This window comes from Callorhinus ursinus, unplaced genomic scaffold, assembly GCF_003265705.2.
Source record: "Callorhinus ursinus isolate GAN/ISIS: 27379988/994484 unplaced genomic scaffold, GSC_fseal_2.0 scaffold25, whole genome shotgun sequence".
Taxonomy (NCBI): Eukaryota; Metazoa; Chordata; class Mammalia; order Carnivora; family Otariidae; genus Callorhinus; species Callorhinus ursinus.
In genome coordinates, this window is record NW_027397087.1 from 22,402,210 (window position 1) to 22,417,238 (window position 15,029).

Sequence of the window (15,029 nt, forward strand, 5' to 3'; positions counted from 1 at the left end):
AGGGAAACAAACCATAAGAGACTGTTAACAGTAGAGAACAGAGGGTTAATGAAGAGAGGTGGGGGGGATGGGCTAGATGGGTGATGGATATTAAAGAGGGCACTTGTGATGAGCACTGGGTGTCGCATGTAAGTGATGAATCACACAATTCTACTCCTGAAACCAATATTGCACTGTATGTGAACTAAAATTTAAATAAATTTTTTGAAAATTAACCTTGCAAAACCTAAAATTTTACTTCTATTCTATGTTACAAGTAATATACGCAGATAGATGTACTGGAGAAGATAGAGGAAGAAGAAAAATAGAAATAAGGGTGAAACAAATAGGAAAGTACAATTCCATGATTGAATTATGATCTAACATCTGAGAAAAGCAAATTTTTAAATCATTTCAAAGGTCTACAAAAGGAACAGCCACTTTAGTACTGCTAACTGGCACAATTACACATTTCCATAAGCCTCATAATATTGACTAAGTAGCCAGGAAATGAATGCCTGGCAATAATTTTAAAAGTTTTCTTTAAAAAGGGGATTCTATAAGCTCAAAGGAATGTTTTCCTCCTTTTTAAAAAGGGGATTCTATAAGCTCAGAGGAATGTTTTCCTCCTCAGCAGAGAGCATTTTGCACTAGTTTCCAACAAGGGTGCTGTTTCATAGTCCCTAGACCAGAACAGTCAGAACTACACTCGATCTGATGCTGGAGAATTATACCCGACGCATGCGACTGATGCAACTGCAGTGAAGAGCCCACCGCGCGGCAGTCTGCGGGAATGGACTGCGCCACCTGGGAACTGTAAGTCCAAATTACCAACAGCTACAGTGCAGCTGGGTTGCACTAAACCTCTCACTGTCGAGAAGCTGCCACGGACAGGCCATTGCCAGGGTCTTCTGAGCGGGAGCAGGAACTGCAGTAGGAACAGCAGCAGCGGCAGCAACAGCGGGAGCAGTAACCGGAAGAGCCGTTACAGCAGGAGTCATACTGGCGCAATAGCTGCAGCAGCCATGGCAACAACATGCGTTTATTAAGTACTTTTTGGCAGGCCAGTGCTAAGGAATTTTAATTAAATATTTAACTAAGTAACTTCAATTTTTTGCTAATGATTTAACCATCCCCAGTCTCCATTTCTTATAACCACCCTGCAAGGACTTATTAGAGACCTTTCACTGATGAGGAAGCTGAGGCTCAACAAGCTGGTTAGACACGCAGCTAGGATTTAAACCTAGGACTGCCTATTTCAAAGCTGCACTCCTTTAACGACACCACACTTCAGAGTGGTAGGGAGACAGATTTTTTTCAGTGTGGAGGATTAAAAACAGTAGGTTCCTATGCAAGCTGGTACAGCCACTCTGGAGAACAGTATGGAGGTTCCCCAAAAAGTTAAAAATAGAACTACCCTACCATCCTGCAACTGCACTACTAGGTATTTACCCAGAGGATACAAAAATACAGATCTGAAGGGCACATGCAACCTGATGTTTATAGCAGCAGAAGTGACACAGAAAAGATGTCACAGTAGCTTCTCCAAGTCTGCAGAGAGTAAACTCAGGTAGTCAAATACCAAAATGACTAGAGTGAGGCTGCAGAAGGATCTCAAAATCAGAGAGCTGGACAGAAAATATGAGAAGAGCCATAGTGTAGTCAGTATAAGGCAGTATAATTAGGGGGAAAAGACAGCTATGACTAAAGTGAACCTAGGAGCATTCACAGATATTCTCTAACAGTAGAAGTTTGGTGAGCTTTAGATACCAAAAATCTAATGGTATTACTAATGTTTGCTTCAACAGTAATTCCAAAACACACACACACACACACACACACACACACACACACACACACACACACTGGGTTAGAAAAAGAAAGTTAACACAAGTGATCTGTGAAATGGTATCGGAAGCTCAGATTGAAAACTGAAGTTATTCTAATGAAGATGAATAAAATACGGGCAGAAATAAAATAATGAATAGTAACATAACAGTAGTAACAATGATAACTTTACATGTGTATAGCACTTCCTATGTGCCAACTACTTTCTAAGTACTATAGGCATATACTAACTCATTTAATTCCCTAACACTTTATGAGCAAGTATTGTTGTTAACTGTGCTTTACAAATGAGGAATGGGGCACAGACATCTGGTAACCTACCCAAGGTCACATACACCCTAGTAAACAGCAGGGTAGGAACTCCACACTAAGCAATCAACTGTAGGGCCTGTGCTATTCAACCACTGTACCTTTAGCACTCTGAGAGGGTTTAGTGTAGAGCTGGGTATAAAAACTCCTAATCTTAGCATCAAGGAAGACCTCCTGACACTGTTTAAGCAAGAAGGAAAACTTTACAATGTAAGAAACTCCTTAACAGATAACAAAAGACTGGAAAAAGTAACAGTCTCAAGAAAAGTAAATAAGTGGGTATACTGATGAACTAAGCATAAGGAGTAACAAAGAGAAGCTACAAATAAATGAGAGATTCTTAAATATCTTAGTGTGAAATCATGAAAGGTAACCATACCCTCCAAAAAGAACAAACAAACAAAAAAAGCCCCTTGCTGCTATATTCAGAGGCAGAATAAGCTAATAACTGGTCTGTCCTTGTTATGTATTTCTTAGATTTTATAGAGGGTATCATTTTATTTCTGTAATTTCTAAAAATATATGTACATTGCTAGCATCCAGTTATAAACTCTACCTTACAAAGATTCATAAATATGAATGAAATGTCTAGTAGGAGTCCATCTTAGTTAACACCTTACACAACTACTTTTTATTCCCTAGTTCAGAGAATCCAAAGAATGATCCCTCTAGATCAGCATTCTACATACTTATTGTATGAAAATTAATGTCAGAAAGTTAATAAGTATTGAAGGAAAAAAACTCCCGGGTCAAATAAATATACTTGTTGATACAGCCCACATCTAGCAGGAAAGATCCTATATTAAAGAATCTATTTAATTTTAACTTGCATTTCCTACACTTATTTGACCATGGAAACTTTCCCCCCAGTTTATGAATTACGGACACACTAGTTCCACAATTCAGTTTGGGAAACAATGACCTAGTTACTTTCTTTTGTAAAAATATAAGAGAATTACTTTTATGAGAGTACATGTAGGGAAGTTAAGGTGCTGAGGAGTAATGCTGACATTTAGTTTTCTAAAGGTCAAAAGTTTCTGCTACCAGAGATAAAGATATGTGGCACTCTGTACTCATCTACTAAGAACAAATTTTAACAGGTATGTATGACCAATATTGAATAAAGAATCCCAGAACTCTACAATATGTCTGCACTCGTATTTTACAAAAAGGAAACCACCACTCCCCCAGTTTTCCTTTTATATCGGCCACTCCCTCTTAGTTTCCTCTGCCAATACCTTTTCATCTCCCTAAGCCTCTATTGTCAGATTCCCCAGGGCTCAATCTGTGGACCTTACCTTCTATCTCTACTGTGTCCCTTGGTAATCTTATACAGTTCCACGACTTTTTTTAATTTAACTTTTGTTGTGAGACAATTTTATATTCACATGTAGTTGTAAGAAATAATATAGAGACTCCATGCACCTTTTGTCTGGTTTCTCCCAATGATAACATCTTACAAAATTATAGTACAAAATCATAACCAAGATATTGACAGTGATATACCAATTTTATTCACCTTTCTCCGGTGTTACTTGTATTCATTCCCATGACATTTAAAAATGTTCAGTGATATTTACAGCCTAGAACACTCCCCTCACTTCACATAAGTGAATGACTATGACATCTCTATTTGGATGTCTAACAGGCATCTCAAACTAAAACATGCCCCAAGCCAAAGTCTTCATCTTCCCTTCCAAATTTATTCTTCCTAGTCTTCCCCATATCAATTAGTATCAATGCCATCTTCCCATTTGCTTAAATAACTATGATGTCACCCTCAACATTTTCTCTATTCCACATTCAAACTATCAATAAATTCAAAATATTTCCAAAATCAAACCTCTATCACCCACACTGCTAGTTGCTTAGCCTAATCCCCTGCCATCTCCCACTAGATTATTACAAGAGCCCTCCAACTAGTCTCCCTGATTTTGCCCTTGGTCTTCTGTAGTTTATTCTCAAGACAGGGACTAGAGTAATATAAACACTCTTCTCTATTTAAGGTTTTTTGTTGATTGTAGTTTTTACTCAGTTATACAGGACTCCACTATTCAAAATCCTCTAATGAATGGCTTCTTATCTCAGAGTAAAAGCCAAATTCATACATGGCCCACATTACCTTGCAGGCCCCATCTCCTACTATTCTTTCTTGCTCACTCATTTGTGGCCAACCCATTCTCCTTGCAGTCCTTCCTTCAGGTCTTTACTCAGATGTCATGTCTCAGTGAGGCCTTCTCTGACCACCAACTCCCACCATGTACTCTTTATCCCCCTTCCCTACTTTATTTTCCTCTACAGTATTGACCACAGTCTAACATACTGCATGTTTTATTTACTTTTTATTGCCTTTCAGCACTAAGTAAAACATGAGTTCGAGAAGGGCAGAGATCAGCACAAAGTAGATGTTCGAGAAATCACTGAATAAATAAATGAGGCCCAAAGCAGCAAGGTGTTTTGCCAAAATGTGACAAAAATGTGGCAAGAATCCTAAGTCTCTATAGTTTAGGAACCATTTTTTCTAAGAATGGCGATGGATTCAAACTAAACTTCACTTTTTATTTGGTGGTAACCAAAAACACACGTGCATGAAATGACAATTTCTGATCAGGTGAATAAACTTGATGGTAACTCATCAGCACCAAATTAAAATTCAACCAACTGTGTATAATAAGCAAATTTTGTACCAACTGCCTTAAGTGTTTTATTTATACCAACTTTTTAAAAAGGAAGTTATATGTGATAGAACTTTAAGAGTTTACAATTTAAGAAAATGAACTTGATAATACTATAAGATAGAGTCCTAGGAAAGAACACAAAGCAGTACTCCTACACTGTGATATCAAGAATGTAGTTTACCATATTTTTGAGCTTTAACCAAGGTAGAGCAAGGATTTATAAACGAAAAAGAAACTTCTGTTACAAATGGAAAGAAGTTGTTGCTTCTGGGCAAAATTTTAAAATATTTTTAAAATTGGGTAGAAGAAGGATGAATGACAAAACATCCTAGAAATAAGGAAATAAAGACTAGCATATCACCAGGTCCACTTGCTAAGAAACAAGCCACTTTGGGAGCTTTTGGAAAATCATTCATTTACAGTACTAATTAGTTGGGAAATTTGACACTAGTGGATTGAACTTTTTTTGATTATTATTTGCAAGGAGCACATGCAGTCATCTAAATTAGCTTTAAATTTCTTTTCTAAGTAAAATTAAAGAAGTTCTGATTTTACAGTAAAAAACATAATTGAGTCATACTTTTAGAGCCTGCCTGTCCTCACAGCAGGGAAGATCACAAAAGGCATTTTGCTTGTCTTTAAGATTCAAGAAATTGGTATAGTATAGTGACCTTTCAATTGTCCTGGAGGAAAACAATGTAAGGTGCATTAAGTAGATATAGCTTTCAGTTTGTAGGCCAAATAATAATAAGGCCTCCATAAAACAATTAAAGCAATCCTCCTATTTATATGATAAATCTAGAGCTTTCATATGAATTCTTTATTAGTAAATAATTCCTGAGGCACTTAAACAATACAATTTTTTATTAAAAGAAATTAATAGCATCAAAACTGTTTAGTAGGTCTATATTTAATGTAACTAAAATAAACAAATGTCAAATTCTTAAAATATACATATGTATGAGGAGATATATATGTATGTATATATATATATAAAAAATATAAACAACTACATTATTGGTCCCCATAATTTTTCATGTTACCTTTACCCAAAGAGACTATGTTAATGGTTAAGTGGATATTATATATTAGATGTACAAATATGTGACTTTAAAACTTGTTTAAAGGTCTGCAAGAAGAGGTTTTGCCAATTCTTTACACTTTAAAACCCACAATTATTAAGATAATATTGATCATAATAATCCCAAAGTAAGACAGAGGATATAATAATGTCGAATGGTTTGAACAACAGCCAAAATAAAAAGCTATAAATAGGCAGCTATAAGGGAATCCATAGAGAATTCCAGAGAATCTCTTGGAGTTCTTAACAAAACAAAGCAAACACTAAACAACAGTTTTAAAGAAAAGAATATAAAAATAGACATCATAAAATAGACATCAGTAAATTTGGAGAACATAAAACCAAGTTACCAAAATTAAATTTTTTAAAATTCAAAAATCTGAGAATTGGTATTCCTAAAAAACTAGAAAGTTAGTACTGGGTAATATATTTTAAATGATAGAAAAATAACTGTAATTTGGAACATAATTTTAGAGACCTGTTGTTCCAAGGACATGAAAATAACCATGGTTTCCTAACAACCAGAGAGCTTTTGTATTCCTTGGACTGCATTCATGCTAGATGAAGATTAAAAGGCAGGAGCCAAAATGACTATACTTCAACTTGGATGTTGAAGCACTGATCTGATGGGGTTTTCTTGGCCACAAGCGACCCACAAGCTTAAGATCAAGAGCCAAAGCCCCCAGTGGGAAGGTGTGCTCAATTTGGTGGGCCCTGAGACCATCTCTGGCTATATCATCATCAGCCTGATGGGAGGCCAGCCATGAAGGAAGGGAGTCTCCCCAAAATCTGATTTCTTGAGACCACAACCTACAGCAGGTCCCACAGTCAAATTATTCACATTCCTTGAAAAGAGAGAACAGGCATCAGTTGTGTCCATCGAAGGGGGACACTGTCCAGGTGTACCCTGGACATTTTTTGAAATCTCTGGGCTGCCTCTGCATCTGAAAAATAAGAAAAATAGCACAATGACAGACAACGGATGAGGAAAAAGACAATCATCTGGCCTAAAAACTTAAGACTTATAAGAAATTACGAAAGCAGACAAAACACAAAAAGACAAACAGCCATTATCATTTGGAATGTATTATTCTGAAGGCAAGTACAGCAGAGAAAAACACAAATTATTTTAAGCAAAGTAAGAAATGACCATAGCAACAAAAGTTATTTTTGGAGAGAGCCAACTGGAAAAAAAAAAAAAAAAAAACCCAAAACATATGTTAAGATATGTCAACCTGACACAAAGATAAGGTGGAATAAGAATCTAGTCCCATTTGAAGCTGAAAATTGCTGAATAATGAGAGCTAGTGTCATGAACTTGGCTGCTTAACTGCCTTTGTGTAAGAAAACATCTCAGAACTTTGAACTTAGGAAATTCCAACTTGTCTTGCACCAGGTCACGAGCTCCAAAGAGCAGGAACCTATTTCAACAAGCAGCTTTAAAAAAAAAAAAAAAATACTTTAATATTTTTCATTTCTTTTAATGATACATTTTAAAATGCAATAGTGCTAAAATCCATCAAAGTAAAATGCACTGAAGTAAAAATTAAACTTACTCAGAAAGATGTTCAGAAGTTGGGATACAAACAGAAACTGAAATTAGAAGAAAAGTTTTATATTTAAAACAGCACATGAAATATGATGAGTGAGAATAACGATTTAGTAAAGAGCCCATATGTGGCTGACCAAAAATACTGGAATAAATATCAAAAATCCAAAGTAATACAATTATATATACGTACCTTTCTCTATTACAACTTGACAAGTATGAGTTTCATGTTGACTTAAGTGTGTGGCCATATTATCTAAGCCAGAAACATCAGCTATGAAATCACAATTAAGGCACACTAGAGTAATGCCCCTATAAAAATAAAAAAAAAGGAAATAGTATAAAAGAAAAGGTTTTTATCTTTTATAAAAATCCATACACAAGTTCAATGATTATTTTTCTATAATTTGTTTTTATGTCATAACTGTCACTCCCGTTTTTGTTATAAAACTTGATATAACTGAAATGATTCTCTGGAAAATGGAATAGCCATATTCAAATTATGCTACCATTTATTTACAGAAAGTATTTTTGTTTTATAAACTTTTACTGCTCATGCTAAAAACTAGGTGACAGGAGACCTACAGCCCAGCCTTGGCCTCACTAACAACTTGTGTCATTTTATTTTATTTTTTTATTTTTTAAAAGATTTTATTTATTTATTTGACAGAGACAGACACAGCGAGAGCGGGAACACAAGCAGGGGAAGTGGGAGAGGGAGAAGCAGGCTTCCCGCCGAGCAGGGAGCCCGATGCGGGGCTCGATCCCAGGACCCTGGGACCATGACCTGAGCCGAAGGCAGAAGCTTAACGACTGAGCCACCCAGGCACCCCAACTTGTGTCATTTTAACAAGTCACAATCTATCTGTGCCTCTGTTCATCTGCAAAGCAAGGATATAGTATTAATTCACTCAATATATGTTTACTGAGGCTGTCTTTATACATTCTGTACTATTATACTGCATTGTGATTATAATGATGACCAAAAAATATAGTCTGTGCTCTAAAGGAGCTTACAATCTAGTGTTTTATTTAGGTGATGAAAAAATTAGAAGAGAAACGTTAAGGCTTTAAAAGAGATGATGTTGTAGCTGCCATCAATTGTGTACCATGTGCTAAAGGTTTTCCCATATATTTTTAGTTTAATTCTCACCAAAACCATCCAAGGTTGGCATTATTCTCATTTAACACTGAATTAACTAAAGTAGTTAATTCACTACCGATGTCCAAAGCTTGGTCCTTAGCATATCAGCACGGTGACCTGGTCCACTAGCTGGGGCCTAAATTACTTGTTCCTTAACAAAACTCCACTGAGTGCTGCAGTTCCTAAACAAAATCTGTAATGATCATAAATTTAAAAAAATGTTTGGAAACAATTCCCAAAGCCGTGAATACTCTTTGTTGAATTCAGGAATAGTTTTTATACTCATTGGATCAGACGGTGTAGCATTTGCTACTTGAAATATTTAAACACAATTGGCATACAGGATGTAACACTGGCCTTCAGATTCTAATTCAAATTGTGTTTAAACTTTTGATTTTTTGTTGAAAGGTATTTAAAAATATTATTAACCCTGCAAAAATATGGAAATGTTTCAAAGAACTTAAAAAACCATTATATGTTTATTATATTTACTAGATTAAGCACTTTGGATCTTATGAGTCAAGCATATGAAATGCTGTTTAAAAGAAAATCAAATATATTAAATGTGTAAATGATGTTAAGGTGTTTAAGGAACTTGAATTGTAAATGTAACTGTTTAAAAAATTTATTCAACCTAAATGAACTTTATCAAACATTAATTAAAAGTCCTCTTGAAAGTGATTACTAAAATGTACTAGATTTCTAAATGGAATATTTTTAAGTTAAACTTAAAAGCTTAACTTTAATAACTAATTATATAGTCTTCTGTATTAACAAACTGCCCTTGCAGAAACCAAAAGTAGTCTCAATGGTAAGTAGCAGCTAAATTACTATTCCACTAGTCATAGTTACTTGCACCAGGGATGGAATGCCTAACTCATCATGCCTTCACTAAACAAGGATTTGTAAAATTGGGATTTATAATCAAATTTCTTGATCTGGGAAGATGTAGGAGACTGGGACTAGTATGTTCAAGTCACCAACAGAGAAAGCTGGTCTGCACTAAGGAAGGAAAATAGAACCCAGGTCCAGAGAAAATAATAAAGTCAAGATCATCCTGCCTCAGCAGGTCAGACTAGAGAGAAGCCATGGTAGTAACTGATGGCTTTGTTTCACTTATTTGTTCTGGTTGCACCTCTTCCTCCATGAGATTCTTTGAAATCCTGCTTATAAGTGATTTTTGTTTAGGTGAAAAAAAATAGATCATGTAATGTGATCATCGTTACTGTCAACTTATTAACAAAGCATAAATACGGTTTTGAAGTTCATCACATACTTTAAAATTTTAAGTTTTGCCAATATACAAAATACAAACAAGTAACATACTTTAGACTAACTTATCCCCTAAAGCTCTAGTCTAACCGTGTGCTCTATATCTACACCTAGATGTCACATTAGCACATCAAAACTGACCTTCATTAAACTAAAATCATGTACTTCTTCCCCAAATCAACTTCTCCTGACTGATCTTTCTTATGATGTTTCCTCCAACAGTAGAGCTCAAACTACAGTTATCTGTCTCTTCCTTAAAATATTCAGTATGGCAAAAATATTATAATATTTATTGAGTACTTATACTGTGCCAATCTAACAATTTTAGACATATCATTTTATCTAAATATTTTAACAACTTGGGGCAACTGGGTGTCTCAGTTGGTTGAGTGTCTAGCTCTTGGTTTTGGCTGGGGTCATGATATCATGGGTTGTGGGATGGAGCCCTGCGTTGGGGGGGTGGTCTGTGCTCAGCGGGGAGTCTGCTTGGGGATTTTCTCCTTCTGCCCCTCCTCCCATTCGTATTCTCTCTCTCAAATAGATAAATCTTTAATAAATAAACACATAAATATTCTAATGACCTAAAAAGGTAGTTGCTATAATTTATCACCTTTTTATAAAGTTTGCTTAGTAAGGGGCGCCTGGGTGGCTCAGTTGGTTAAGCGGCTGCCTTCTGCTCAGGTCATGAACCCGGGGTCCTGGGATTGAGCCCTGCATCAGGCTCCCTGCTCAGCAGAGAGCCTGCTTCTCCCTCTCCCTCTGCCTGCCTCTCTGCCTACCTGTGCTTTCTATCTGTCTGTCAAATAAATAAATAAAATCTTAAAAAAAAAAGTTTGCTTAGTAAACTACCAAGGACACATAGCTGATAAAGGTCAGGACTAGATTTGAAACTGAGCACTCTGATTCCAGACAGAGCCCATATTCTTAAACATGATGTAATACTGCCTCATCATTTTAACTTAGGCCCTACTAAATTGTTCATAACTACAATAGTCCTAATCTATAGGATTCATGCATCTATAACTTACCTTACTATTGAAACTTCGTTCAGTATCACTTGATTCTATATAAAATATCAAAGTTTCTCTAACGTTCTCCAAATTAAGTCCAAACTTCTTAACCTTATTTTCAGCACTTTCACAATTTAGCTCTAAGCTTAAAACTACTACTCCAGACTTCAATCTTATTACTATTATCTAAACTTTATGCTCCATCCATTTACTACTAGCCATTCCCTCTGTATGCCTTGTACACTTTCATTTCTGCACCTTTATTCACGCTATTTCTTTTAACTCAAATGCCTCTGTGCATCTTCTATCAGTATAAATAATACTCATTCTTTAAAGCCAAGTATATCTAACACCTATGCAGATCATTCCAAGTTATCACCCTCCCCTTTGGAAAAAAGACCCTATTGCACTTACTAAAGGTCTGTTTTGCTTTATTATAGTTTTATACATTCACCCCTTATCTCCCACCCAATAAACTATACATTCCCTGATGGTTGATTCCAAGATTTATTCATCAGTATCATCTTCATAAGACCTGCTATATTATGTATCTGACAGATGTATAATAAATAGCCAAAGAATGCATATTCCATTCAGACAAAAGAGTCATCACAAAAATTATTGTTCTACAATCCTAAGTATGCTATGTCCATTCACAGAAATTGACCAGTTTTTTATTTCAGACCTATTCCAGTTGAAAGAAAAGTATTCCAGATCTTTAAAATCATACAGTTCATTTAAAAACACACACACATAACTGAGCTTGATAACAGTAAGGTAAAAAATCAAACCAAAATCTCATCTTTTGAAAAAAACCCTTTTTATTCTTATAAAAATTTTCAGTAAAGGCAACATCTAATATAATCTTAAACCATTTCCCTGAAATCAGTAAATGTTTTAGAATTTATACTACTATATTTCTAAAACTAAATCAAAATTTTCTCTCCCTGTAAGCTACTGATCCCTATGAGCTATAGCATAGGTGGGACCTGCTGTTCATATAAATAATTTTCAACATATACATTAACTTATTCAACAAATACTTACTGAGTGCCTACCATGTGTCAGGCACTAGTCAATGCCTGGCAGAGACAAAAATCTAAACTACACATATTCTAGTGAGAGGACACAGAAAAATTTAAAAAGTACACAGTATGTCAGATGATGAAAGATGATCTGGATAAAAATGTAGAATAAAAAGGAGATAGGAAGTGCTGGAGTGAAGCACAGGGGAGAAGATACAAGGTAAAATCAAGTGGTCAAGGAAAGGCTCACTCTGATCAGAGTAGCGGCCCAAAGTAGATAAAGGAATACATACAGAAATCTGGGGAACAAGACTAGTCACAGGGACTAATACGTACAAAGGCCCTGAAACATAATATCATCCCTTTTTTCACCTTTTCCACTAACTCAAAGCACCAAAACAAGTACTGGCTAACCTTATCTCTATATATTAGCTTAGTACAGCAAAGACACTGATTATTTCAAGTAGCAATGGCAATGTGAACAAAATAAAGAACAGAATCCAAAAAATTCAGAAGAATATTAAAAAAAAATGGTGCTCAGTTGATTCTGAGTTAAGCATGTGGAACAACCAAAGTTAATCATCAATGTCTTTAGAAATATTCATCAATACTTCTTTCTGCACAGTAAGCAAGTTGTATACTTCTCTATTTGATAAAGGAAAAATAAGAATTATTAAGCTACCTAATAATTTCAAGAATTCCAGTGGTTTGAGAAATGTACTTCAAAACTAAAAAAAGTGTTAGTCATTTTACTAGGTATCTTAGGTATCTTTTTAATATTCAAATATTGTTGGAGGCCTTATTTTTGTTCTCACTTTACAATATAAATGCATAAAGATATCATCTTGATACCACTTGTCACCACTGAAACAAATTTAGCAAGAAAATATAGGTTAATCATACCTCTAGTCTAAGGATATAATGAATAGAACTCTCTAACATCCAGTAGCAATCATTTAGATTGGTCTTCCTAACATCAGGTTTTTAAAAAATGAGAACAAACCACAATAAGATACTACTTCATACCCATTAGATGGCTGTGATCAAAAATAGATAGGGGCGCTTGGGTGGCTCAGTCAGTTAAGCATCTGCCTTCAGCTCAGGTCATGATCCCAGGGTCCTGGGATTGAGCCCCACATCAGTCTCCCTGCTCAGTGAAGAGTCTGTGTCTCTCTCGCTCCCTCTGCACCCAACCCCACTCTGGCTATCTCTTTCTCTCAAATCAATAAATAAAATCTTTAAAAAAAAAAAAAAACAGATAATAACAAGTGTTGGCAAAGATGTAAAGAAACTGAAACCCTCACACTCTGCTTGTCGGAATGTAGTGGAGGTACTTTGTAAAACAGTTTGGCAGGTCCTCAAAAGCTCAACATAGAGTTACCATATAACACAGAAATTCTAATCCTTACACACGTACAAAAGAGAAATGAAAAGACAAGTCCAGACAAAAACTTGTATACAAATGTTTATAGCAGCAATATTCATAATGGCTTCAAAATTAAAATAACCTTAACAGATAAACAAACTATGGTAGATCTATACAATGGGATATTATTCAGCAATAAAAAATGAAGTACTGACATGCTACAACATGGATGAATCTTGAAAATATGCTAGGTGGAAGAAGCCAGTCACAAAGGATCACATATTGCATCATTCTGTTTATACGAAATGTCCACAATACATAAATCTATACAAACAAAAATTAGATTAGTGGTTGCTTAGGGATGGGAGGAGTTGGGAGGAAATGGGGATGACCGTTAATGTGTATAAGAGTTTCTTTTTGGAGTGATGACAAGGTACTAAAATTAACTGTGGTGACGGCTGCACAATTCTGTAAATACACTGAAAACTAAGAATTGTACAATTTAAAGGCATGAATTAAATAGTATATGAACTATATCTCAATAAAGATGTCATACATACACAATTTAAGTTAAATAATTTTTCAATATAAAGATTTTAAAAAGATCAACTAGTTACCTGAGATCTTCTGAATGCTTCTTAAAAATACAAAACCTTTTACTTGGACGGTTACTATGAAAACTGGAGAGACAAAACAGATATTATTAATTTAATTATATAGTAAGTCTTATTAATTTATAGCTTTATTAAGTTTGTACTTAAAGTTTCTAGTTTTACATAAAAGATCATGATATAATAAAATAATGCTTGCCATCCCTGTTTAACTCAAAGTTTTGTCCTAAATTCCACTTTATCCTTTTATTTTCTAATGACACATATTTCTCTAAGTATATTCTTATAAGATCAGTACCTCACCATTACATAAAAAAAGGAAATACTTAAAATTCTTTTTAAAAAGTAGCTCAAGCTAATTTTTTTCATCTGTTAAGGAAGAGTTGAAGACAATTAAATTTTTGCAAATAACATGAATCATTATCAATCATCATTTTTTTAAAATCATTTTCCAATCTTAACATGCCTGTATCAGGGGAGGGGGAGTAAAATCCAAATGATCTGTGAAGTAAATAGTACTTCAGCTAATTGCCACTGTTTACCATTTGTAAAATCAAATATTTAGAGAGTTCTTTGCAATTACTAGTAGAAGTTCTATAAAAAACAAACTAAAGCAGAACTCTTGAGCTAAAATAATGCTTCCCCTAAACACAAAACAGAGAACCTCTAACCAAACTTTGTAGCCAATGATAATAGCTTTCATATACCCTTTTAAATCTAGTAAAGAAAGCTTTCCTGTATTAGACATCCAGGATTAGCTTTAGCACAGTACTACTCAAAGTGGAGTCATAGACTAGTAACATCAGCATCGCCTACGAGCTTATTTAGAAATGCAAATTCTTGTGCCCCCCACAAACCTAACTGAATTAATCTCTGGCAGTGGGGTTTACCAGAACCTGTTTTAACAAGTTTCTCCAGTAATTCTTATGCAACCTAAAGATTGAGAAGCGGTAGCCCTAGTTTGCACTGAAAGACTCAAAGCAGCCAACACACCAGGTCAATGGTAACTCTCGGATACAAAGTAACCATCACCAGTACAGCATGTACTGTATGGGGAAAGAAATACTGTGACTTGCCAGAATCCCCAGAAAATGTCCTCAGAAGACTTCTAAGTCATTTCTTCAATTTGGGGATAACGACTATTAAATATAAGACAT

The 15,029-nt window shown here is 35.1% G+C and overlaps 1 protein-coding gene across 9 annotated transcripts in view; it reads right to left on the reverse strand.

Annotated features, from left to right (window-relative positions):
• The window catches only part of ZNF280D (zinc finger protein 280D), a 131,076-nt gene that overhangs the window by 36,755 nt on the left and 79,292 nt on the right, over window positions 1–15,029 (reverse strand). For 7 of the 9 annotated variants that reach the window (XM_073877061.1, XM_025883947.2, XM_025883948.2 and 4 more), the window contains 3 exons: window positions 13,879–13,941; window positions 7,638–7,756; window positions 7,452–7,488 (listed from right to left, as the gene is read on the reverse strand). In XM_073877061.1, coding sequence (XP_073733162.1) covers window positions 7,452–7,488; window positions 7,638–7,756; window positions 13,879–13,941 — 219 coding nt within the window. Of the gene's footprint in view, window positions 1–2,929; window positions 6,840–6,859; window positions 7,333–7,451; window positions 7,489–7,637; window positions 7,757–13,878; window positions 13,942–15,029 lie in introns of those variants that run through there. The other 2 variants (XM_073877063.1, XM_073877066.1) reach the window with 2 other exon arrangements.